The following is a 26,142-nucleotide window of genomic DNA, read 5'->3' as shown; positions in this document are numbered from 1 at the left end:
ACAATATTTAAAGCCTTCGAGAATACAATATTTAAAGCTAAAAAGAGTAAATCTATAAATGCTAAAAAGGATCAAACAGATACCATACTAAGAGATGGTTAACAAAGCAACATTAAAAAATTCAAGGCAGTAAGGTACAGTACAACCATCCATTTAAAACCCAACTCAAGCATTCAGTCACTCAGAGGAAGCTTTCCTGAAGAGAAAGGTCTTTGCCTGCTTATGAAAGGATAGAAAGGATAAGGCCAGCCTGTCCTCTTGTGGGAGGAAGTTCCAAAGTCTGGGAGTAGCAACAGAGAAGACCCCATCCAGTGTCCCCACCAAATGTACCTATGAAGGAAATGGAACTAAGAGATAGCTTCAACTGAAGCCATTTAGGGCTTTATAGGTTAGAACAAGCACTTTACTCTGTGCCCAGAAATAGATCAGCACCCTGTGGCTGTACTGTAACGTGTGTGTCATGTACTCTTTTATGACCAGCCCTAGTTAGCAATCTGGCTATTGTATTTTGATCTGCTCAAAGTTTCTGAACATTTTCCAGAGGCAGCCCCACATAGAGCATGTTACAGTAAAACAGCTGGGATGTATCTAAGGCAGAGTGGATTTGATTTAAATGTTTAAACATTGATTTTTTTTGATGATTTAAATAAAAGTGATATTTTAAAATTGAAGTCATGATTTAAATCACTTTGATTTTTTTTAAAAAAATCATTGGTTTTTCACCACCCTGAGCTAAGACATGTGGCCAGATAAGACAATACACACCATAAAATCTACAGCAGAATGGCTGAAAAAGAAAAGAATCAAGGTGTTACAATGGTGCAGTTGAAGTCCAAACCTCAACCTGTTTGAAATGCTGTGGTGGGACCCTGAGAGAGTTGTGCATGAACAAATGTTGTAAACCTCAATGAATTGAAGCAACATTGTAAAGAAGAGTAGGCCAAAATTCCTCCACAACAGTGTGAGAGACTAATAAAGTCTCAGCAACAGTTAGAACTGGATATGGAACAACTGATTGGTTCACAATTGGGAAAGGAGTACGGCAAGGCTGTCTATTGTCTCCCTGTTTATTTAACATATTCAGCATACATCATGCGAAAAGCTGGACAGGATGAATCCCAAACCGGAATTAAGATTGCCAGAAGAAATATCAACAACCTCATATACAGATGATACCACTCTGATGGCAGAAAATGAGGTGGAATTAAAGAACCTCCTAATGAGGATGAAAGAGGAGAGGGCAAAAAATGATATGGAGCTCAACATAAAAAAAAAGCTATGATCATGGCACTGGCCCCATCATCTCCTGGCAAGTAGAAGGGGAAGATATGGAGGCAGTGACAGATTTGACTTTCTTGGGCTCCATGATCACTGCAGATGGTGACAGTAGCCACAAAATTAAAAGACACCTTCTTCGGAGGAGGAGGAAAGCAATGACAAACCTAGAGACAAAGCAGAGACATCACCTTGCTGACAAAGGTCCACATAGTCAAAGCTATGGTTTTTCCAGTAGCGATGTATGGAAGTGAGAGCTGGATCATAAAGAAGACTGACCGCCGATGAATTGATGCGGTCATCTTAAGAGTCCTCTGGACTGCAAAGAGAACAAACCTATCCATTTTGAAGGAAATCAACCTTCCAGAGTGCTCACTGGAAGGACAGATCCTGAAGCTGAGGCTCCAATACTTTGTCCATCTCACGAGAGCCCTATCTCAATCTAGGCAATAGAAGAAAGGGGAAAACAAGATATTGAGGAGCAAACATTGAGGAACCATGCTGCAGTTGCAAGATGGTGGCTCTGTGCCGTTGCGGCAGCTAGTTCGGAATATATATGTTTTCCCCAGGAAAGTGTGTTTCTATTTCTGCTACATATCAGAAGTCTTGTGAATAACTAATTGTAATGTGCAAATCATTGGTGCACAATATTGAATGTAAGAATTAGAAAGGATTTTTCAGCCAAGATTATACACTCTAGAGGTACTGTTGTGTTTTTACAGCTACTACCTCTGGTATTTATAATTAGGTTTGTTTGTTTAGGTTTGTTTCTAGTCCCGTATAAGCTGTTCTGTCTTTTGATGAGTGACATGGGTTATGAGTTACTCGTTGATATCCTTGTAAAAGTTTCAGTGCTTAAATCACTTCGAACTGCCGTCTTGTAGATTCCAATAGGGAGCATGAGACTCATTTTATTGCCTGTTTTATCGGATTGTTATAGTGTTCTAACCCAGCCAATGGAAAGATAATGTCAGCTTTTATTTCTAGAAAGATTTTAATATTAACCGTTGTTCAAGTGGAAGCTGTGAAATTTACGTATAAAGTTAAGGAAATAAACTTTTTAAAAAAAGAACTGGACAGTATTGGAACAATATTGTACATTTTCTGAGGCTGCCTGCACTGTTAAAACTGTTGAGTAATAACTTCAGTGGCACAGAGAAATTTGAACGCATGAAGCCTCTGACAGCAGAATTTTATGTATAGTGTTTTTACTTGTATGGAAGAACAAACTTAAGCTGCTGCAGGACCAAGGTTTTTGTTGTTGTTGTCATATAACCAGTACAGTTAAAGTACAGAGGCTGTGATGTGATTCAGAAGCATATTTACATAAACAAAGTGAAAAGTTTGGACCTTCAAACCAGTTAACATATTATGAGGACACCACCATGCTTGTCTCAAGAGTATGTGCGACTACTTTGGGGCTTAACAACTAAGCTGTACTTGCAGGGAGTTACTATTTGGCTGACCTGGTGTGTTGACATACTAGCTGAGCACAGCTGCCATAATTTTTCTCAATAACAGGAGCATTTTTAAAGCCATTGTCACAATGGAATTGCAATTGAAATATATCAAGCATGGACCTCCCAAAATTGGGCATGAACCTAATGACAGCCTCATAGACTCCCAAGAAAACCTTTTCATTTGCTCTAATATATATAACCCTTTTGCTGGTTATTTAAAAAATGCATAATTGGATCCCTGAAACCATTATTTTTTAATCCATGCAAGAATTTTTTTTCTACATATACCATAGTTCTCTGTTTTGGGAGTTTTACCTACCTGGTTTTAATGTTGTGGCTGATCAGCGTATGTTGTTGGTATTTGATGTGCATGGTATGACGTGTTGTACGTGTGTGTCTCTTTACCTCCCTGTATTTATATTCCTCTCAACTGTTTACATTTCCTTTGTATAGTAAGTTACTGATCTCTATAAACCAGTGGTTTCCAGCTTTAGGTCCCCAGATGTTCTTGGATTACAACTCCCAAAAATCTTGACCAGTACAGCTAGTGGTTAAGGCTTCTGGAAGTTCTAGTCCAAGAACATCTGGAGACCCAAGATTGGGAGTCATTGGTATAAATGGTCAAACATGTTAAATAGAAATTTTTATTGCTTTTAATGTTACGGCAAAATATAACCCTCATAATTTACAAGGATGGTATGTTGCCCCAGAGCAGAAAACAGCTACAGTATTATTTTTGCTAAATGGGTTCCTGCATTTGTTGGAATAGTAAGTTGCTTGAGTAGAATTTATCAGGTAGGCAAAATGCTACTGGTGTAAAGTGCTGGTGGACAAAGTCAGGGACTACTTTGTTCTGTTCACACTTTAGGACTCTGGGTAGTTTTTCCTCCTCATTTTATTAAAAAATATTTATTATCATTTGTTTACACATTCAGCTGTTAACCATGAAAGATTCTTTTGCAAGGCAATGTTAATGTCTGGAGAGCTGGCTGATTGTGTAGGACTTTTAGTAAACTGCTGTTCAAATCTCATTTTTAAAGCACAATGTATGTTTTCAGGATTGCATTTTTCTACACCCCCTTAATTTTATTATTTTTTGGAGGGCGGAACTCTATACACACAACATGTCACGTCTTGACAGGCGTGGAAAATAAAATTCAAGCATGAAATAATTTCTAAAATAGCCAATGAGAGAATGCAGGAGGTATTAGAATGGATTATCTCATTCCTTAATGTGTTTTCCTTCACAGGTTTATATTGGTGAACTTCCTCAGGATTTTCTTCGCATCACCCCAACACAGCAACAACAGCAAATCCAACTGGATGCTCAAGCAGCTCAACAGTTGCAGTACGGAGGAGCAATGGGTACTGTTGGGAGACTGAGCATCACTGTAGTACAGGTATTTTGAAAAGTGCATGTGTAATTTTGCCATACTTCTGAATGCTTAGGCTAAAATCTTCTTGTGTAAATACACAAATGGCATATGTTCTGGAGGAAAATTGTCCCGATTAAAGAAATCACCATATATATTGCTAGCTGCATGCTGAGCCACATAAGTTAGTATGCAACAGATACAATGACTACTGTAATTCTATAAGGCAATTTGGATCCAAATGTTTATGCCATTTGTGTTGTATCAGCAGATCTAGGCAAGATGATTTGTGCCTTATTGTGATGTGATGTAAGATAGTGTTCTGTGATCATTATGTTTGGGTAGCTAACAATAGATTTAAAAGAAATTCATTAGGTCCTGTATATAAGTGTAGTGCTGATCTGATGAGATGAAATGTTTCACAGTATTAAATGCTAATTAGATTAAGAATTGCATAATTTCTCTGTAATATAATCTTCTCCCGAGAAAATTCTGCAGCATCTACTTTGAGAGAACTAAGCAAACATGTGTTCCATGTTAACAGGTTTTTCTCATATAACAATGGCCATTTAAAATGTTGATGATGGCTTTAAAATGGAATGTTAGTGTTAAATGTAGTCTATATCTAAAATGTTAGTGTGATAATCCTCTCCTGAAAATGAAAAGCATAGTGCACCAATTATTTGAGTATATTGGTATGACTAGAAAATCTGAATAAAAGGCCTTGAAACAGTTTGGAGAAATGTTGCCTAGGCATATGTTACTTTGGTCTGTATATACCTTGAAAAGAAGAATAGAATAACCTCTCACAGTATATAAGATGAGTCCTAAATTAAACTATGGGTGGATTACAAACAGCAGAACTAATACATGTATGCATGAACAAGAGATAAGCAATGACCTAAGAAGATGTCACACTTAGGAAAAGGATGAACAGATGTTGCAATGCTCCCAAAGAACTAAACGTACTCAGTTTTTTTGTTTGAGAATTTCCTGGGACCAACTGGAAGAGCTATTTCTGAAAAATTAGTGGTTAAATGTGGATTTGATATCTTTCTCCTACTGTGCTACTGTTGCTCCTGAACTTCAAAAGAGAGTGCGTGTAAAACGTAGCTCATGTTTGTAGAAATGGGAAGGCTATGCAATTTTAAACCAACATGTCATTATATGTAACGTATCATTTATATGTGAATATCCACTCCAATGATGCAGCTTGGAAAAAAAAGATATTGGTAACCATGAGACTGTTAGAAGCATTCCCATTCTATTTTGATTTGTGTATTTTTGTTTATGTTTGTTTTAGATAAATAAAAATAATAATTAGAAGCATTCCCATTCTGCAGGCTCATGGCCTATTTTTATCTGTGAAGGACCAGAACCCTAACCCTGTGCTTTGTTATTGTTATGTGCTGTCAAGTCAGAACTGACTTACAGCAACCATAATAGTGCTTTCAATATAAGTGAAATATTAAAGGAGTGGTTTTATCCATTCCACACCCCCAGCTTCCATGGCTGAGGGGAACCCAGGTTTCCTGAGTTCTAGTTTGTCTCCTATCAACAACACCACACTGGATGTCCAGTGTATATCGAATATCCACAAGGAATATTTATTCTCATACATTCTCACATTGCATGTTACAGCCTCATTCTTCAAAGACAAGGATCTGAACATCCTGTGAATATTATCTTTACATTTCATAATAATTTGTGTCCTATTGTGGTTTATTTTGTGAGTTGCTTTAGGCCTGGAGACATGGTTTTCAGCTCTTTGTGCTGACTGTTCTGCAGAGTCTTACAGTCTCTTTGTTAATGTCTTTTAACACACAACTCCTGTTATCTCCCTTTTTTATGGACTGTATCACATGTCAGATGTAATTGTAATATGTAATTATCTTACAAATATGAATTAAACTAGACCTATGCCAGCTGAGTGGGTGTAAGTGCATTCCTTTATGGTGACAGCAGGATGTGATCTAGAATGTTGTGACCAGGTGGACTAAATTTAAAGTGAGCAAATGTAAATAGTTTGGCAGGAGTCTTGATTTTCATTTCTATATTAAATCGACATTGTTTATAAAACTATCCTTCTTACTGGTTAATACAACCATTAATATGCTGATTACAGCTGAAAGGTTTAAATGTTTTGTTCTAGGGATGCCATTAAAAAGTAATATCAAGATGATTAATTCTCTTTTTGTATATTTCCTCAGGCAAAATTGGCAAAGAACTATGGTATGACACGCATGGATCCATATTGCAGAATACGACTTGGTTATGCTGTCTACGAAACGCCTACAGCTCACAATGGAGCCAAAAATCCCAGATGGAACAAAGTTATTCAGTGTACTGTTCCCCCTGGGGTGGATTCTTTCTATCTCGAAATATTTGATGAGGTAAGTGCAAATTGTGTTTATTTTAGCTGTAATCTGTCAAGATTGGACTTTTTGGACACAGCTGGTGTTCAGTTTAAATTCATCCAAAAAGACAACATTCTGCCTGAATCATTCTTGGCAGCAGGGCTTGACATCCTGATGGAACTTCGTTACTGTATCAAGCTTAGGATGATCCTAAATTCGTAGGCTTGTTTTTAACCATACATATTCTAATATCTCTGCCCATAGGAATAGTATTCATCACTAAATGAACAGCTCTTTTCTGTAAATGAAAACAAATAAATAGATGGGTGAGAACCTTTAAAACATGTTAAAGGATAATGATCCTTTCTGAACTCCAGTAAAAATGGCTTCCTTTTAAAAAGGAGAAAAGAACCCTCTTTCCTCTGAAATTCTCATTTAGGTCCTCCACATTAGCAGTATACAAAACAAAATAAACACAACCCCCAAAAGAGTTTTCTTAAGCATTACCTTCCTTTCAGGAATCTTTCTTGGTACTTGAATCTTCATGGGGTTAAGTCCAACTCTAAGCATTGGTAATGTCAGGATTTTCTCTTGATTCCCTCCCCACCCCCAGCCATCTGCAGTGGGAAAAGCATGGCACTCACAATTACCTAAAAAGGGCTTATTTGGGGAGGGCTGTAGGAGGAAGGGAGATCATCCCCTAATCTTATTTCTGTTCATAGAGCTGCGTCTGTTAGGAAAGTCGTGCCCATGGCAAGTAGGGAAATGTTTACTGTGGCATAAAACAGTTTCTTAACAGTGATAATGTCACGTGACGTCTTCGGAGAAAGTGATGTCCAACCAGGGCTGCTTTGCACAAAGAAAATCCTCCTCAATCCTATCCAGATGTGGAGTGGCCCTTCTGAACTGGTCCCCTGCAGTCTTTTGAAAATAGTGATACTTGTCTGAGTGATTGCCTCCAGTCCTAGATTCTCTTAAGGTTATTAATCCAGTCTTATAAATTAGGACTACCATTGTAAGATATTTGCCACCATGAGATATTTGTAAATTAGAAACCACCACTGTGAGGTTTTGCACCATCACAGGTGAGAAATAAGTTGGTTTAATTGCAGAAGAATGGAAGGATCTATGTCTCTTCTGCCACCCTACTTGCATTCTGTGCTGATTTTACTTGAGGCTTTGCTTTCAGCCTAGAACTGTAGTGGATTAACAGCAGAGTAATGAATCTCTGCCTGCAGCCTGCAGCCATCTTCCTTTCACTGCTGAACCCTCAGGAGTCAGGTGAATACAGTAGGACCTCCTATCTGTGGGATCAGTATTCACTGATTCACTTATCTGCTGCCTGAAAATACTAAATAGTGCCCCCCCATATAATTTCCAGGATGTAAGGAACCAGAGAACATGCATTCACTACTTTCATGTTTTTCAACATCTATGGGGGGCTTGGAACCGATCTCCTGCAGATACTGTGGTCCTACTGTATTCTCAATGGCTGGAATAGAAACATAAAATCTGCTTGCATTTTGTGTAGAACAAGGGCAGTTTGAAGGCGGTCCATGCCTAGTAGGGATTCTTAGAGGACTGGCAGAATGAGATCAGAATATTTTGTGTCTCTTTCATTAGACTGTTCACTTTCCTCTGAAGGTGAACAAAGAACTATGGTATGACACGCATGGATCCATATAGGTCATGCTTCTATGGGAAGTGGCTAAAAACAAAGCTATATTAAAAGTCATTTGCTTCAGTGGAGTTAAGCAATGCAGATATACTTAGGATTCTAGGATTCGAAATTTTAGGAGCTGTATTTGCCTCTTACCTTTTGCTTTGGGTTTGGTATTATTAAAAAACTGAATTGAATAGCCATGAAAGTAAGTGATTTGTAAATGTCCTAGAATATAAATACAGCTTGGTTTTTTTTTCAGGCTTCTAACTTCTATATAATGACATTCATTAGTCCATTTCTCACTGGGACAGGATATACAACTAAGTCTGTATTCATTTGATAGAATTTTTTTTTTAATTTAAAGGGCTTTATCCACTTGCATCCCACTGACGGAACTGTTTCCATCAAAAGAATGGGAAGGGTTGTGTTCTAAAATGGGAAGGATGCAAGGTTCCCACCAAGACATGTATGTGCAACTCCACCTCCTTCCATGCAGCTCTCTTCCTCCTCCATGCAGCGATTGCATTGAACCCTTTTGATTTCAGTTGTGACAAAATCCTGTGTGCATGCTGGGTCGAAGTCACAAGAGAGAGAGAGAGGAGAGAGAGAGATGGATTCCGTGCCCAGCAGGGCAGAAAATTAGACGGCACGTTAGAAGGCTGTATCCTTAATATCTACTGCAGTTGGCTGTGATCCCTGCAGGGCAATTTTATGGAATTGCTGTGGACTGCAGGAAGAGGAGGATAAAATGCAAGAAAAGTCCGTTTGCACAACTTGAGGCTTTGCCCACTGAAAAGAGAATAGTAGCAGGAGTGGAGAAATAAAGGACTGTGCTGCTTCACCAGTATTAGTTTCAGCCTTTTTGCTCCCAAGGAATGCACTGCAATCTTTGTTTTCAGTTTTGATAAGTGTAGCAGAGACTGTTACTATGATAACACATTGATTTACTGTTTAATCCTTCTTTTGCTCTTTTTCCACACATGCCAGCAATTTGATATTTTCACCATCAGCAGCATGGGGATGGATAAATTTCTAGTCCTCTTTTTTTGCTTCTTCAGCTGCAGATAAATTAAAAATAGTTGCACTGTTGAATACTGTTTCCCACAATTTGTCATATTTGAAGTAAACTTCTAGTATGAGTTTTCATTCCAGTCTGATTGTAAAGATATTCTAATTTCTGAATAATTGTTATTAACAAGTAAAAATAATTTTGCTGTTGTGAACTGAGTTACTAGTGTAATGTTGCGCAGATGCTCAGGTGATTTGACCTGCACACACATAAGAAAGAATAAATTTGATTTTATTTCCTATCTCCCTGCTTAAGTAAAATGCACATGGTGACAGCACCTATCCAAGTCTGTCACATTTAAAATAACCTGCCTTTTAACTTTTAATAACTCCAGCCATTAAGCGTATTAGAGCAAAAGATTAAAGGATGGAAAAAATGATTTTCTCTTTATTACAAAGCAACAACTTATAAGGAAACAGATTTCAGTATCAGCTTTTTCCAGTTACAGCCCAACTGCCCAAAACACAGTCTTCAGTTACATTCTGACTCCCCTCTCATTTCAGCTCTCTCCAGGTCCCTCCTCTTTCAGGCTTTCCTGAATAGACTGGCCACCTGCAACCACCAGCCTCCTTTCCCGTTACCATGCAGATTGGCCAAGATTCTGTCACACACATGAATTTGTTCTTCAGTTATGTCACATTAAATGAAAAGTTCTTGTATTTATTCTGGATAAAGTTATGAGGGGATTCCCTTCCTTTGAGTATTTTGTTGAAAATGTAGAGGGAATACTCTCTGATGGGAAGTCATGTTTTTTTGAGGTTCCGACTGCTCTTACTCTGATGTGTATTAACTCTAATCAATACATTTTTTGTTCTCAATTTCCAAAGACTGAGATGAGGAGACCTTGTGAGCTGAATCTGACCTGTGAGCCAGAAATTCCCCATTCATCTAAGAGAAACTGACAGGTTATTTCAGAGAAGCTATTGGCAGAGCCTGAAATAGTCTTGCTTGCCTTCCATTGAAGTTAATGAATAAGCACATTTTAAAAACAATTTTTCCTTATCTTTGCCACAAGATTTTGACTGTAGTTTATGACAGGACATAGTTTAGACAGAGGATGTTGTATGTTATACATAGGTAACTTATTGCTCGTCCCTTTTAACTTTCCCTAAATGTCTGAAATATTTGTTCAGTTTTCATTCTGTTTACAGGACCCTACAGGAAGTAGATAAGCCCCAAACTATTTGGATTTAAGATCTTTAGTCTTATTTGTGTATGCTGGCTGAAATCCTCTTGCATAATTATGCAGCCCTAAATGGCTATGACATTTTTGGCCCATGAAGTTACTCTTAATTTAATTTGATTTAATTTAAAGCTCCCTATGCCCCCTTCATGGATTGCTGCCCCCTTCATGGATTGCTGCATTGTCATGGCGAAGGGGCTTGAGTAATTCAGAGAAGCTATGGGCTATGCCGTGCAGGGACACCCAAGATGGACAGGTGATAGTGGAGAATTCTGACTAAATGCGATCCATCTGGAACAGGAACTGGCAAGCCACTTTCTTTGCCAAGAAAACTCCATGAACAGAAACAAAAGGCCAAAAGATATGATGCGGGAAGAAGAGCTCCTCAGGTCAGAAGGCATCCAACATGTTACTAAGGAACAGCAGAGGACAAGTACAAGTAGCTCCAGAGCTAATGAAGTGGTTGGGCCAAAGCCGAAAGGACACTCAGCTGTGGATGTGCGTGGAAGTGAAAGGAAAGTCCGATGCTGCAAAGAAAAATACTGCATAGGAACCTGGAATGTAAGATCTATGAACTTTGCTAAGCTGGATGTGGTCAAACAGGAGATGGCAAGAATAAACATTTACATCCTGGGCATCAGTGAACTAAAATGGACGAAAATGGGTGAATTCAATTTGGATGATTGTTATATTGCAGGCAAGAATCCCGTAGAAGAAATGGAGTAGCCCTCATAGTCAACAAAAGAGTGGGAAAAGCTGTAATGGGATAAAATCTCAAAAATAATAGAATGATTTGAATACAAATCCAAGGCAGACCTTTCAGCATCACAGTAATCCAAGTTTATGAACCAACTACCGAAGCTGAAGAGGCTGAAATTGACCAATTCCATGAAGACTTACAACACCTTCTAGAACTGACACCAAATTCTTGTCATTATAGGAAACTAGAATGCTAAAGTAGGGAGTCGAGATAAAAGGAACAACAGGTAAGTTTGTTCTTGGAGTTCAAAATGAAGCAGGGCAAAGGCTAATAGAGTTTTGTCAAGAGAACAAGCTGGTCATCACAAACACTCCTTTCAAACAACACAAGAGGCAGCTCTACACATGGACATCACCAGATGGGCAATACTGGAATCAGATTGATTCTGTTCTCTGCAGCCAAAGATGGAGAAGCTCTATACAGTCAGCAAAAACAAGACCTGGAGCTGATTGTGGATCAGTTTCTTATAGCAAAATTCAAACAAAATTCATCAGTTTCTTATAGCAAAATTCAAACAAAGATGGACATGATAAAGGATAGAAATGGTAGGGACCTAACAGAAGCAGAAGACATCAAGAAGAGGTGGCAGGAATACACGGAGGAATTATACCAGAAAGTTCTGGATGTTCCGGACAACCCAGATAGTGTGGTTGCTGACCTTGAGCCAGACATCCTGGAGAGTGAAGTCAAGTGGGCCTTACAAAGCATGTCTAAGAACAAGGCCAGTGGGGGTGATGGCATTCCAGTGGAACTATTTAAAATCTTAAAAGATTAGGCTGTTAAGGTGCTACACTCAATATGCCAGCAAGTTTGGAAAACTCAGCAGTGGCCAGAGGGTTGGAAAAGATCAATCTACATCCCAATCTCAAAGAAAGGCAGTGCCAAAGAATGCTCCAACTACCGTACAATTGCACTCATTTCACACGCTAGCAAGGTTATGCTCAAAATCCTACAAGGTAGGTTTCAGCAGTATATGGACTGATTACAAGCTAGATTTCGAAGGGGCATAAAACTAGAGACCCAATTTCTAATATATGTTGGATTATGGAGAAAGCCAGAGAGTTCCAGAAAAACATTTACTTCTGCTTCATTGATTACGCAAAAGCCTTTGACTACGTGGATTACAACAAACTAGGGAAAGTTCTTAAAGAAATGGGAGTGCCTGACCACTTTATCTATCTACTGAGAAATCTCAATGTGGGACAGGAAGCAACAGTTAGAACTGGATATGGAACAACTGATTGGTTCAAAATTGGGAAAGGAGTACAAGGCTGTATATTGTTTCCCAGCTTATTTAATTTATATTCAGAACACATCATATTAAAGGCAGGACTGGATAAATACCAAACCGGAATTAAGATTGCTGGAAGAAATATCAACAACCTCCGATACGCAGATGATACCACTCTGATGGCAGAAAGTGATGAGGAATTAAGGAACCTCTTATTGAAGGTGAAAGAGGAGAGCACAGAAATGGTCTGAAGCTCGACATTAAAAAAAACCCTAAGATCATGGCCATTGGTCCCATCATCTCCTGGGAAATACAGTGGGGTCTCAACTTACGAACGACCCTACTCGCGAACAATTCAACTTACGAACCCGCCCGATAGGGAAATGACTCGACATACGAACTTCCTTCGAGTTACGAACAGGAAAAAAAGTGCCCCCTCCTCCCCTTAGAGGCTTCTGGAGGGGAAAAAAGGGTCAGAAACTTAAAAATAAATAAAAGAAAGTCACTTACCAGGCCTTGGTAGCCCCCGAACTGCAGGAAAAAGAGCACCAAACAGCTAAAAGCTGACACCCAGCAGGGAGCCTGGCAGCCATTTTGTATTCCTCTCTGCTCCTGCCCCCTCCCCTCCCCGCCTAACAGCTGATCAGCTGGCTCTGAAAAGGCTTCCGGAGGCTTGCTCAGCACCTAAAAAGGCTGAGGTGTGAGTTCCAGACTCCTGCCTGTGTGTCTTTGTGCTGAAAAAATCAGCACAACTTGCTTTAAAACATTCTTTAAAATTGGCTTCGTTGAAAAAAAAGGTTTCAAAAGTGCTTTCCAAACTGTTCCCTGCCTCCTCCACTCCTTTCCTGAACTTTTCTTGACCTAAGGAAAAAAGAAAAGAAAAATTATCCCCCTCTAGTGGTAGAAGGCGGAATAGCAGCTTCTCATTAGTTTCTATGGACAGAAAAGAGCAGATACGGATTAAATGGTTTTCAGTGCATTCCTATGGGAAATGCAGATTCGACCTACAAACTTTTCGACTTACAAACTGCCTTCCAATACGGATTAAGTTTGTAAGTCGAGACCCCATTGCAGAAGGAGAAGATATGGAGACAGTGACAGATTTGTCTTTCTTCGGCTCCATGATCACTGAAGATGGTGACAGCAGCCCCGAAATTAAAAGATGCTTACTTCTAGGGAGGAAAGCGATGACAAACCTAGACAGCATCTTAAAAAACAGATACATCACCTTGCCGACAAAGGTCTGCATAGTCAAAGTTATGATTTTTCCAGTAGCGATGTATGGAAGTGAGAGCTGGACCATAAAGAAGGCTGACCGCCGAAGTATTGATGCTTTTGAATTGTGGTACTGGAGGAGACTCTTGAGAGTCCCCTGGACTGCAAAGAGAACAAACCTATCCATTTTGAAAGAAATCAACCCTGAGTGCTCACTGGAAGGACAGATCCTGAAGCTGAGGCTCCAATATTTTGGCCATCTGATGAGAAGAGAAGGCTCCCTGGAAAAGACCCTGATGTTGGGAAAGTGTGAAGGCAAGTGGAGAAGGGGACAACAGAGGAGGAGATGGTTGGACAGTGTCATTGAAGCAACCAACATGAATCTGACCCAACTCCTGGAGGCAGTGGAAGATTGGAAGGTCTGGTGTGCTCTGGTCCATGGGGTCACGAAGAGTCAGACACAACTTAATGACTAAACAACAACAATGCCCCCTCACATCAGGTTCTGAGGTTTGCTAGGGAACCCTTTTGACCTGGAGAGCCTGTAGGAGCCTTAGGAAGTGGAGGGAAGGCTTTAATATCCAGATATCACCACCTGTGGTGCTGATCTCAGAAGTAGCAACCCAGTTATGATTTTTGAATATTTAAAGCACTTCTGTCTCAAGGCTGTCAAAGACTTCCCCAGGTCAAAAGGGATCTCTGAGGTGTCTTGGCATCATAAGTGAATAGGAAACTTTAAATTAACAAGTCATGTTGCAGGCTGATAACAGTGTCACCATTTACTACATAGTCACGCCAACAGGATTCTAGCTAATAATTTTTTACAGTATGTGACTACTTAATTTAAATGAAACTAGTCTCTGAAACATACAATGGCAATAAAATAGTGACTTTCTTAAGTGTATTCAGCAACTTTGAAGAGCTCTTGTTTGCTGCTATTGCAGAAAGGTGCTTATGTAAGTTTTTCCTTCCATGTAGCAGGCTCCCTTTTGTATGCTCAACGTTACAAAATTGGACATGAAAATAGTTGCATGGTCAGGAGCATTAATGAAAGACAACAAGAAGGGATAGTCAATGTGCAGTTGTCTTACATGAGTAGTGTTTTGCCAGTTTGGGCCACTATTTCTCACAAATTAACTCATTTGTCTCCTTGGAAGGAAAACTATCCTACTTCTGAGAATTAGATCAGTGTAAACACTCAAATTTTATGAAAATATTACCTGACCTATTATAACTTTAAAGTTGTTTACACTGTGATAATGCTAAATACTTTTTTTCTTTAAATATATTTTTCTCATTCTTGAATTTCTGGATTGATTACCTGCACTTTTGCCTTTTTTTTTTTTTTTTTTTTTAGCGAGCCTTTTCAATGGATGACCGCATTGCTTGGACACACATTACAATTCCAGAATCATTGAAGCAAGGAAAAGTAGAAGATGAGTGGTATAGCCTGAGTGGAAGGCAGGGAGATGACAAAGAAGGAATGATTAATCTGGTCATGTCATATACGGTAAGCTGAAAAACAAGTCAATGGGTTGTTCTGTATAGGAGGAGCTATGTTTTATGAAGAAACAGAGAGAAACTTTGTTGGGGTTGGACCAATATGTCAGCAGTTATTCTGTGCACTTCAAACGTTGTTTGATACATGAAGAGATTAAGTGCTTGGAATGAAATAAGTGCTCATTGAAAACCAAGAATCGGATTTATGGAAGATCATCAATTTCACTTCACCAGAGATTGGCATTAGTTTCCCCTGTGATGGGCACAGTGCCACATGTTGAGGCATCAGTTCTCCATTATTTCAAGATTTTGAGAAATTTGTGAGTTTTTGTACATTCATATCACTAAGTGTATCTTGCAAAAATAATTTAAAATGTTTTCCCCCTAAATCTCTGTGTTGTGACAACAGACTTACCTCTGCCTGCTTGTTTTCAGATGTACTATGTATATAGTTGTAGAGCAAGTTGAAATTGCAGACTGGGGATGTATTAATGTTGAACACAGATATTGGACAAAATCCTGTTTGTGTAGTTATGCCTGTTTAAACCTATTTCAGATGCTGGAAATAATCAATTCAAACAAATGAAAAACTTTATGTCATCACCCCCTTTATGTTCTGAGGCTTCCTAAGGTTCCCTTTTGACTTAGAAAAACCTTTGGTAGCCTGGGATGGGTGGGAGGGAGCCTTAAATAGTTAAAAACTATCACCAGTGGTGGAGCCAATCTGATAAAGATTTTTGACTGTTTAAAGGCTCCCTTCCATCTTGAGGCTCCAAAGGCTTTTTGAGGGCAACAGGAAGCCTGGAGAAAGGAAGGGGGGTTACGGAAATAGGAAGCTTTGGATTTGTTTAAATTCATTATTTCTAGTACAGTCAACCCTCGACTTAAGAACGTCCCTAGATATGAACTTTTTAATTTACTAACGGCTCCGTTGGCAAAAATTGGCATCGATTTGCGAACGGAGCTCAACCTAGTTGTCCGCCACCATGGGAGACATCCCTGGGGGTCCCTGCTGCCACGATCGGCACCTTCGGAGCTCTCAAAGGGCTCCCCCCCCACATCGGAGCAAGCCCTTTGAGAGCTCCGAAGCCAAAAAGGCAGGGAGAAAGGGCTGGAAATTTGAAATTCCGGCCCTTTCTCCCTGCCTTTTTCATTTGGAGCTCTCAAAGGGCTTCCTCTGATGTGTGTGGGGGGGAGCCCTTTGAGAGCTCCGAAGCCAAAAAGGCAGGGAAAAGGGCGGGAAATTGGAATTTCCAGCCCTTTCCCCCTGCCTTTTTGCCTTTCGAAATGCTGGAACGGATTAATTCTGTTCCCATGCATTTCAGAGGGAAATGGTACTTTGAATTACGAACTTTGTGACATGCAAACGTCGTTCCAAAACAGATTAAGTTTGTAAGTCGAGGTACCACTGTACCTGGATTCAGTGTACACCAGCATAACCACACAAACAGGATTTTGGCCAATATCTCCTTTTCAGTATCCATTCCAGTGTCCCAGAGAAAAGTGAGATTTGTTTGATAACTAAGATAATCTTAAACTTAAGCTGAATACATGGTTCATGATTAAATGTTAAGCAGTGAGAAAGGATCATTTTGCAAAGGCTGGTTGCTAGCCAGCATGATTTTTTCAAGTTCTTTGGATAAGATTTTTTGGATTTATGGGTTTTTCAACTATTCCCTCCACAGAACTGCAAATTACCTTTAGGTTTCCTTTACAGAGCATTTAAAGTCATCTTGCACAAAATATTCAGATTACTTCTGTGATTAAAGGAACAGTTTGGAGTTTTTATAAATGTAGCTGTTGCTAGCAAATCTTTCTTAAAAAAGCAATCTTCTAAATATATATATGAAGATCTGGCTCACATCCATCATTTTACAATATATTCTGTATTCTTGCCCATGCAAATTCCATACCCATTTTCCAAAGACTTTCTTCTTAATAAGGAGACCATATATTGTTCTGAAAAGTTAAGCTGTGTAATTGTTTTATTTAGAAAGTTTACTGTTGCAGAAATGTTTAACAATATGAATTTGTGAAGGTAATTTCTTTGAGAAGAGAGACAAGAATTATTTAATGATGAGTGCTTAAATCTTCTCATGAGTCTTTATGATTAAGTTTAAAATGTGGGATGAGTTAGCTGAAATCTTTCAAATCTGCACATAGTCTGCAAAATTGTAACTTAAGCTTATGTATTTCAGCACTTTTACCCTGCATTTCTCTTTCCTTGTGTAAAAAACAACAGTTGTATCTTGTCCATACATAATATTTTCTGTGCACAGATAGGCTTTTTCCAGTTTAGCCCATTATGTGAGAGAAGAGAGTTGGATCCAGCAGCCTGCTTCCCGTTGTGCTGAACATCATCCTGTCTCTTGAGCAATGTTTTCTAATAGTTCTGATTGTAAAACTGTGCCATTGCCAGCACTTCTGCTTGTGCATTTCTGAATCTAGTCCACCAAAGGAACCTCTGCATTCCTTCCTCTTTCACCCTCGGAAATGAAACAGCACATGACATTGCCTGCTGATAATTTCAAGTACCTACGGTAGTTTAGTTTAAAGAAGTGTCATTTATTCGTTAAAAAGACTATCTGTACATTGTAATAGTTCTTTTTAAAATGCAATTTATTCAGGGACACTCGTAGTCAAATATCCAAAAAGTGGTGGTTCTTAATGATTGGTGACAAAATATTGTTTGATACACTTAGTGATACAGTAAGTGACATATCTTGACTGGGTTTGAACAAATACATCTTGGTTTTTTTCTGATAATAGTTTCTAAAACAGGTATTTTTGTTTAATCTTTGATATCTAGTCCTTACCAGCTGCCATGATGATGCAACCCCAGCCCGTGGTCCTGATGCCCACTGTATATCAGCAAGGAGTTGGATATGTGCCTATAACAGGTATGTTATTCCATTGTTCTCACTTTTCATGTGAGCTTTGCAAAGCTCTTGAAAGTTCATAATTCTGAACAGGAGTAGAGAGAATCTCTGTTTTCTAAAGAATCCAACTTGTAATATGCCGCGAGCATATTGATCCCACAAAAGTGTGTGTGTGTGTATTTGTATATGTTAAAAACATCACTGATCTTGTAATAGGGTCACTATAGATCATTAAACAAAGTTGTTACACACTCATGGTAGGCTGCCCCTATCAGCAACCGAATCTCCATATTTTGTGCTGGCTTTTGCTTTGAAACTTAAGAGGAGCCTTGGGTTGAGTGCATAGCAGGAATTCAATCCTAAGCATACCAGTTTGTGAACAACTGTGGCCAGAATCCCTAACCAAGAATGGTTGTTGTGTGTGTCAATCAATAGGAAGCACTCATAGTTACAAAGTTTACCTGGATCTTTGGTGACAAGGATGGTGCCGAGTATCTCCAGACTATAAACCTACTTTTTAGGGGAGTGTAGTCTTATCCAGAAGAAGCCATTGAATAATTCCTAGACCAGGGAATCAGCTAAAAATAAAGTCTCCACTTGGTCAGGTTTCTGCTCCAGTTTATTGGGCCTTATTCAGCTTATCAGTGCTACCAAGCATTGGACTTGTGCAACTCAGTTTGGCTCAGATATCCCAGATTAATAGATATGGCTGCTGCTGACACTGTGTCCCAAATTTCCTAGTGACTGATTCCAATGACTTCATAGTAGATATTAAACATCGCAAAAGATAAGATGATAGGTAATCTACAGTACTCCACAGTACAGGCATCACGGGCCAATATACAATTATCTGATACAGCTCTCTGAAACTAGCTCTACAGATAAGAATTTAAACAATGCAAATAGAGCTGGTCTAGGAAGTCACTGATGTTATCTGAGAGGTTAATCAGCAAGGTTGCAGTCTTCCTGCTTTTCTAAAAGATATCATCCATCAGAGTACCTGGAGGCTCAGAACTAGGCCTGAAACAAGTTAAGCTGCTTCTTCCAAGAATATCTGGATTTGAACTGCCACCCTCTTCTTATAAATGGCTTATCCCAAAAGGGCGGCTGTGTAGTAATTACCTAGGGTATACTCCATCAGAGATTAGCACACTACTGTATATTCAAAGTTAATAGGCGTTGATCAATGTTCCCTCTCCCCAGCTTACTCAGTAGTCAAGATAGGCAAGGGTTGAGAGAGCATATAGCTCTCCAGTTTACTGCAAACATCTTTTTCATGTTTTCGGGCCCAAAAAAACTGAAATAGATCCCACAGTGTAGACTGCACATTGGAATAAAAACTGGGCCTGTAAAAACTAGCATCAGGGCTGTTGTGCAGACAAGCAGCTTTTAAAGTTCATTGGCATTTGATCACAGTGAGATCCTATGAGTTCTAGCATCGTATTCACTATCATAGATGCTACTAAACTTACAGCCACATTGTATTGTATGAATGAAAAGCTTCATTTCAGTATTTGTTGTGGACCAGGATAGTAAAGTGTGTTGCTTATATGTTGCCAATAGCTCTTAAAACCATCTCTGAACAGTTTGCAACATAGTTATGCAGGTTACTCTCCCTCCCCCTTGAGCTGGCAGTTTACCAACCTCAGAAGGATGAAAGGATAGTAGATATCTCGAGTTCTTCAAAGGTTACCACATCATGCCGTGGTATGCCAGTATGTGATACAGTATGCCCTACTAATTTGTTCTGTGAATAAAGATCAAAGTGAAGTTCATATTGATTGAGTTTGGGACTTTTTTGTCCCAAAAATTTCAGTGTAAAAGTACACATGATTTGTATTTTTCATCCCCCCCATTGTTTCTTACGTAAGACTTCTGTACTCGGTCCCAGATCATATATAATTTCTAACTGAAGCTCACTTCGTGGTTACATCTGAAATAGTTTCCTTTTCAGAGCTGATAAATGGTGATGGATAGCAACCTGATCAGAAGACTGGATACTTAATTGTAGTCACATCCAATAACCCTGACTTGCCTGTATAGGAGGCTGATTAGAAAGAAGGATTCCTGTGGAGGTCTGTATGACACTACTAGGCATACTCTCACTCACATGAACAGTTTATGGGGATTTAGACAACTTGGAGCTTTGTTCAGGCAATCAACAGAGTTGAATAAACATTTACACTTACTGAAAAGAAAAGCCCTGACAGTTGCTTTGTGTTTGTGTGAGTAATACTTAACTGATTAACAAAGGAGTCAACATCTGGGTTTTTCCCTTGCATGGTGTCCTTTTGTGAATGTCAGTGAGCACAAGAAAGTATCCTGTGACCAGAGGTCGTCAACCTTTTTCCTACCACGGGCCGGCTAAGCCTCTGAGGGAGGCAGGGCGTTCCCTCGCACTCACGCTCTCGGATGCATGCACAAAGCATTGGGGGGATGCGCATGTGCCAGAGTCCCACACGCACTCTCCCACCGCTTCACGCATGTGCAGGAGCGCATGCTGGTGCCAGCAGAAGCCTGGGAGTCTGAGCATGGCTGGGGGGCTCCCTCCGGCCACTCGCCTCCTGACAGGCTCCAACAAGGCTGGGAGTGGGGTTCCTCGCCGCCTTCCGCGGTGGGAAATTCAAATGGCAAGCAGCTGCAGGTGCCGGTTCTGGAGCTGGAGGCACCCGCGACAGCATTGGCCTGCTGAGGGTGGTGAGGAGCACCAACCCTGGCTTTTTTGGACCTGTTGAGAGGTGAGCAGCTGGGAAGCCATGCTCAGCCTCCGAGCTATTGGCTGCCTCCATGGCCAGGCCATGAAGACAGACTCCTTGGCCCCCACTCCCCTCCCCACAGCTGCTTTGCACATGGGGGTGCATGCCTGAAGGGGTGAGGGAGCATTCATGCTGGCATTGGCATGTGCGCGCGTGCACAAAATAGCTGTGGGGAGAGGAGTGCGTGCCGGGGGGGGGGCGGGAGGTCTGTCTTTGCAGCCCGGTCGGGCTCAAGCCACAGACTGTCAACAGGCCACGGACCGGGGGTTGACGACCTTTGCTGTAGACCATCTTGACTGCTGCCGTTGGTGTTGTCAGCATTTGGGCTACCCTTTGCTATGTAAAACTTGCCATCCGTTTTCCTGCTGAAAATGCAGGCACCATATTGTGCAGCAATATTGGGCCTTTTCCTGGCTTTTTGAATCATGGATCCAGAAGCACAATATCCCACATTCATAAACCTGAGGCTTTTAAAAAAATTGAACATGCAATCATTTCTGTAAAGGTTTTCTATTCTGCTTGTTTAAGTTTCTGTTACTAGGTCTAGACTTCAGATTAGATAACCCTGCAATCTTTATTCATCTTGCACTTTACAAATAGCCCTCTTCTGTATCTCTCAGTATACTGAGTGATGATAAAGATCATGTAAGTGAAAAATCAGTCATCACCTTAAAGGTGACAGAGCCTTCGGATATCTTAAAGATTAATTTTTTACCTTTGGGGCTCTGGTGGACCAGATCCCATTTCATCAGATGTGTGAAAATTTTTCATAGAGATGCAACTTTTACAGAATCATTGAAGCCTTTGGTAGATAGTTCCCCTCAAGTTTCTTAGCAGTTAACTAAAAATGGTGTGTGTGTGTGTTTGGTTTGATATGAATGCAGCATGTATTTTCTTGTCATAGTTAATTTTATGTTACTGTTTTTACAGAATCATTTATGCATTTAATAGCTTGTACAGTGTTTTGCATACTTGTGAAATTTATGAATGATGCATTTTTACTTAGATATACGGCACATTTTGAGGCAAGCACACAAATATTGCAGTTTCAGAAATATAAATGCCTTAGTTTACGACAAACAAAATTGAATAAACCAATTGACCTGCTGTTTTCTTCACTTGTGGAAGTTGTTAAAAGTTACACCAGTAACCACAGGTATAAATGTGCAGTAGGATTCTGGGCATAGAAAGTCTTCTACAAGTCTAGTATTATAAATAATAGCATATTTTGATACAGTGGACCCTCTACTTACAGAATTAATCCATATTGGAACGGTGGCTGCAGGTCGAAAAGTCTGTAGGTCAAGTCTCCATTGGCCTACGATGCATTGAAAACGGATTAATCCCGTAACCGGCTGTTTTTGTTCCATTTTGTTTTGTTTTTTCTGGTCTGTAAGTCGATTCTCCGGCTGCAAGTTGAACCTAAATTTTGTGGCCAGAGAAGTCTGTAACTGGAAAAGTCTGTAAGTCGAGCCGTCTGTAAGTTGAGGGTCCACTGTACTGGATTAAACTTCATAAACGTTTGGGCATCTACAGTGTAGGAATTTTTTCTCTCAGTGCAGTAGAACATTAGGTCTCTGGCTTTGGAACCAGTAGTTGAGAATTCGATTATTTCACAGTGCCTCCTTGACAGGGGCTGGATTTGGTGACCCATTGGGTCCCTTGCAGCTTTGCAGATCTAAGATTATATATTCTACATAACAAATTTTCAACTATACATTTTTTGTATGTGAAATCTTTAAAAAAACACATTTTATTACAAAAGAGGAAGTATTTCATAGGAATGCCTTCTATATACTGTACTATGTTTAAAAAAGAGAATTGGGTGAAAATTTTGGGGAAAGGTACAACTCCCCTGCCCTAGCCCATACATCTCAGATCCTGAGCTGGCACATACTAGAGTGGTCTTAATTGACTAGATAGGCAGGATATAAATAAAATAAAATAAATAAAAATAAAGTAACCGTGAGGTCAGAAACAAATGATGTGAAAAAAATGGGGAATTATAGTACCTCTCTGGGAAATGGTTACAAAGTCAGCAAATCTAGCTGGGGGTAGTGATTCCCGCTCCCCTGGTTTTTAGTTTCTTTGACTATAACAGTTTTGTTTAACTTTTGCATGCCTTGTTGATATCATTTCATTGGAAAAAGTACTAGGAATGTTTTTGTGGCTGTTTTGATACAACCCATCTAGAAGTTACAATTTTTTTCCTGATCTGATCTTTATTTCAACAAACATAGTGAAAATGCTTTTCTCTTAATTGTTTTTACATTATGGAACAGTGGTCAGTACTTTTGCTTTTGCATGCTACCAGTTTATATTATGAAGGAGAACGTTATGCTAGGTATAGATTGAACATCATAACAGTTTTGATCTTCCCTTTGACATGGGAATTGTGAATAGTTGTGTTTGATATTTCAAAAAATTGCAAGGAATGTTCATCTGCTTTTTTTCTTTGTTTAGAATAGATAGTGTTTTCCTGAACATGGGTGTGGTAAAAGTGTAGGAAGTAGATACAGTGGTGCCTCGCATAGCAATTGCTTCGTATAGCGATGAAATCGCTTTGCGATGAAGAATTTGTGATCGCTGTTGCAATCGCTTTGCGATGTTCCCTATGGGGGAATTTCGCTTTGCGATGATCGGTTCCCTGCTTGGGGAACCGATCATGGCAAAGCAATGCTTTTTAAACAGCTAATAGGCGCCGCACGCTGCCCCCCCAAGAGCTCGTGCATAAATAGGGGACGGCGGGAGGGGGGAGAGGGGGTGCTCCGGATTGGAGCCTCGGGAGGAGGGAAGGACGGGCGAAGGGCCTGGCCCCGATCCCTGCTCACACCCCTGGGGCGCTGAGCCAGAGAGCCGTCGGGGTGGGAGGCACTGCAAAGGAGGAGGTGCCCGCCTGGGACCAGGATCAGGGCGGCAGTGGCTGGACAGGGGGCAGCGCGCCAGAGACCAGAGACCCCCTCCTTGCCCCATTTGCACCCCGGGAGAGCTCCGCCAAGGAGACCGGGTATCCGGGGTTGGCTGGCTGGTGGTGGATGGTGCGCCCCTTCCTGCCCCAGGCGGCTGCCTGCCTCTGAGCCCTCCTCCCGCCACTCGCTGTCCAAGGCGGACAAACCCCGGAGGCCTTCCTTGCAGCACCCGGGGAGCACGGCTGCATCCATGTCGAACTGATGGGCGCCGTGGGCAGGAGGGGGGCGGAGGCAGAGGCCAGAGCTGAGTGCCTTGGGCAGCTGATGCCCTGTCTGCAGGGCTGGCCCTGGAAAGGCTCGCTGGGTTTGCCCGGCGGCTGCCCAGGCAGAGGCCCGGACGCGTCCTGTCCCTCCGGCCCGCCTGTCTGCGCCCCAGTGGAATTTCGCTTTGCCATGATCGGTTCCCTGCTTGAGGAACCGATCATCGCAAAGCAATGCTTTTTTAACAGCTGATCGGCGGTTTCAAAATGGCCGCCCAATGTTTTCTGGGACGGATTCCTCGCTTAACAGGCAGCGAAAATGGCCACGCTATGGAGGATCTTCGCTGAATGATGAGTTTGAAGCCCCTAGGAACGCATTAATTGCGTTTTAATGCGTTTCTATGGGCTTCTTATTTTTGCATTGCGACGTTTTCGTTTAGCAGCAATTTCGCTGGAACGAATTAGCGTTGCAATGCGAGGCACCACTGTATAGGGAACAGTAGCACACATGGAAACCCTTATCTACTATCTCCCAAGTATGTATACTCCTCTACAGACCTGTGCACATTTAGCACAGAGATTTGGCATATGATCAGCTAAGTGCATTTAGAATCTTGGGTGTGATTTAGAGCATGCTTAGAAACTCTTTTCATATGATCTCACACAAAGGTCTTTAAAGAAATCTGCACTTTTGTAGATGTTGAGATTGAAGCTTACATGTGTGCATGAGAGTAAGGCACATTGATGGCATTACAGTGGTGCCTCGACTTATGACCATAATCTGTTCCAGAAGATGGACGTAACTCGAAATGGTAGTAGGTCGAAGCGCCATTTCCCATTGAAATGCATTGGAACACAATTAATCCATTCCAGAAAAAAGAAAGACCCCCCCCCCAAAAAAACACTGCAAGCCCCATAGGAATGTGCTGGGGTTGCAAAACACACGCACACAAACAAAAACAAAAAACAACCAAAAATAAACCAGAGAGCAAGCCCCAAAGGCGCTGGGGCTTTAAAAAACAAACAAAACCAAAAATAAACCCGGGAGCAAGCCTTGAAGGTGCTATGGCTGCAAAAACAAACAAACAAACAAACAAACAAACAAACAAACAAACCAAAAAACAAAATGACAACATAGCACAGAGGCATAACCCCCCCAGCCCAAACTCACCCTGCAAAACCCACCCAGAACTGACAGTTTTTAAAAAGCAGAAAGCAGCACCTTACCTTACCAGGCAGTCCGAAGCCTCCCTGCAAACACACACACTCTCACTCAGAAGCAGAAGCCAGGCAGTCCCAAGACTCCTCCAATTGCGCACACTCTAACTGCTGGGGCGAAGGAGCTACAAAGAAGAAGCCTCTTCACCACCAACAGTTACCAATTTGAATTTCCTGCCTTCTTCCCCTGCCTTTTTGTATTCGTAACTGGAAGCTCCGGCCGCAAGTTGAAGCAAAATTTTGTGGCTGGAGCTGGTCGTAACTCTAAATGGTCGTAAGTTGGGATGTTCATAGGTCGAGGCACCACTGTATTCTGTTTTATCATTCTCTTTTTAAAATCTCTTTTACTTCTTTCTTTTGACAAATAATTTATCTTACTTAATGGAGGAGAGGCCACTTTTGTTGGATCCCATTGCTTACAAGCAGCAGCCTTCCCCCTTGCAGCTACCCTCCCCCCCAAGGCACAAAGTCCTGCTCTACGGGAATGGGAAACTTTCTGAAGCAAGGTTTTTGGTTATCGGAAAAGGCTGTAGCAAGGAGGAAAGGGAAGAAAGTCCAAGTTCCAATGTCATTAGATGTTGAAGTCTACTGCTGGATTTGGGTTCGAGCATTTACCATATGTGAAGGGCAAAAACAGGAAAGGAGAGAAAATATATAGGTACAGAGGACAAAGATGGAGGAGAGATTGTGTCAGACTGATATTGACTGAAAGTATGTTGGTTGTTAGTAATGACAGAGTGGCAGACAGGGATGAAAGGAGCAGCGGAATATGGAGAGAAGAAGCGGAGGGTATTTTCAATAGAGTATCATGCAAAAATGGGCAATACATCATTTCACAGTGTTTAAAGGCATTGGGGAAGTGTGGATCACCAGGTGTGTTTATAAAAGAGATTCATGATAGTGTGTTTGGCTGTTTAAATTGATGTACAAAATTGTGAATCTTAAGATCTGAAGCACGAGTATCAAAATTTTGCCCATTTTCTTCCTTGGAATATATTTTCTAATTAAAATGTAGAATAATATCTGTTTTCCAT

The 26,142-nt window shown here is 40.6% G+C and overlaps 1 protein-coding gene across 2 annotated transcripts in view; it reads left to right on the top strand.

Moving 5' to 3' along the window:
* The window catches only part of TOLLIP (toll interacting protein), a 44,885-nt gene that overhangs the window by 7,789 nt on the left and 10,954 nt on the right, over nt 1–26,142 (top strand). For both annotated transcript variants that reach the window (XM_020788741.3, XM_020788742.3), the window contains exons 2-5: nt 3,986–4,135; nt 6,319–6,501; nt 14,944–15,096; nt 17,896–17,986. In XM_020788741.3, the coding sequence (XP_020644400.1) occupies nt 3,986–4,135; nt 6,319–6,501; nt 14,944–15,096; nt 17,896–17,986 (577 nt within the window). The remainder of the gene's footprint in view (nt 1–3,985; nt 4,136–6,318; nt 6,502–14,943; nt 15,097–17,895; nt 17,987–26,142) is intronic.

This window comes from Pogona vitticeps, chromosome 1 (assembly GCF_051106095.1).
Source record: "Pogona vitticeps strain Pit_001003342236 chromosome 1, PviZW2.1, whole genome shotgun sequence".
NCBI lineage: Eukaryota > Metazoa > Chordata > Lepidosauria > Squamata > Agamidae > Pogona > Pogona vitticeps.
This window is presented reverse-complemented; position numbering and strand designations above follow the sequence as displayed.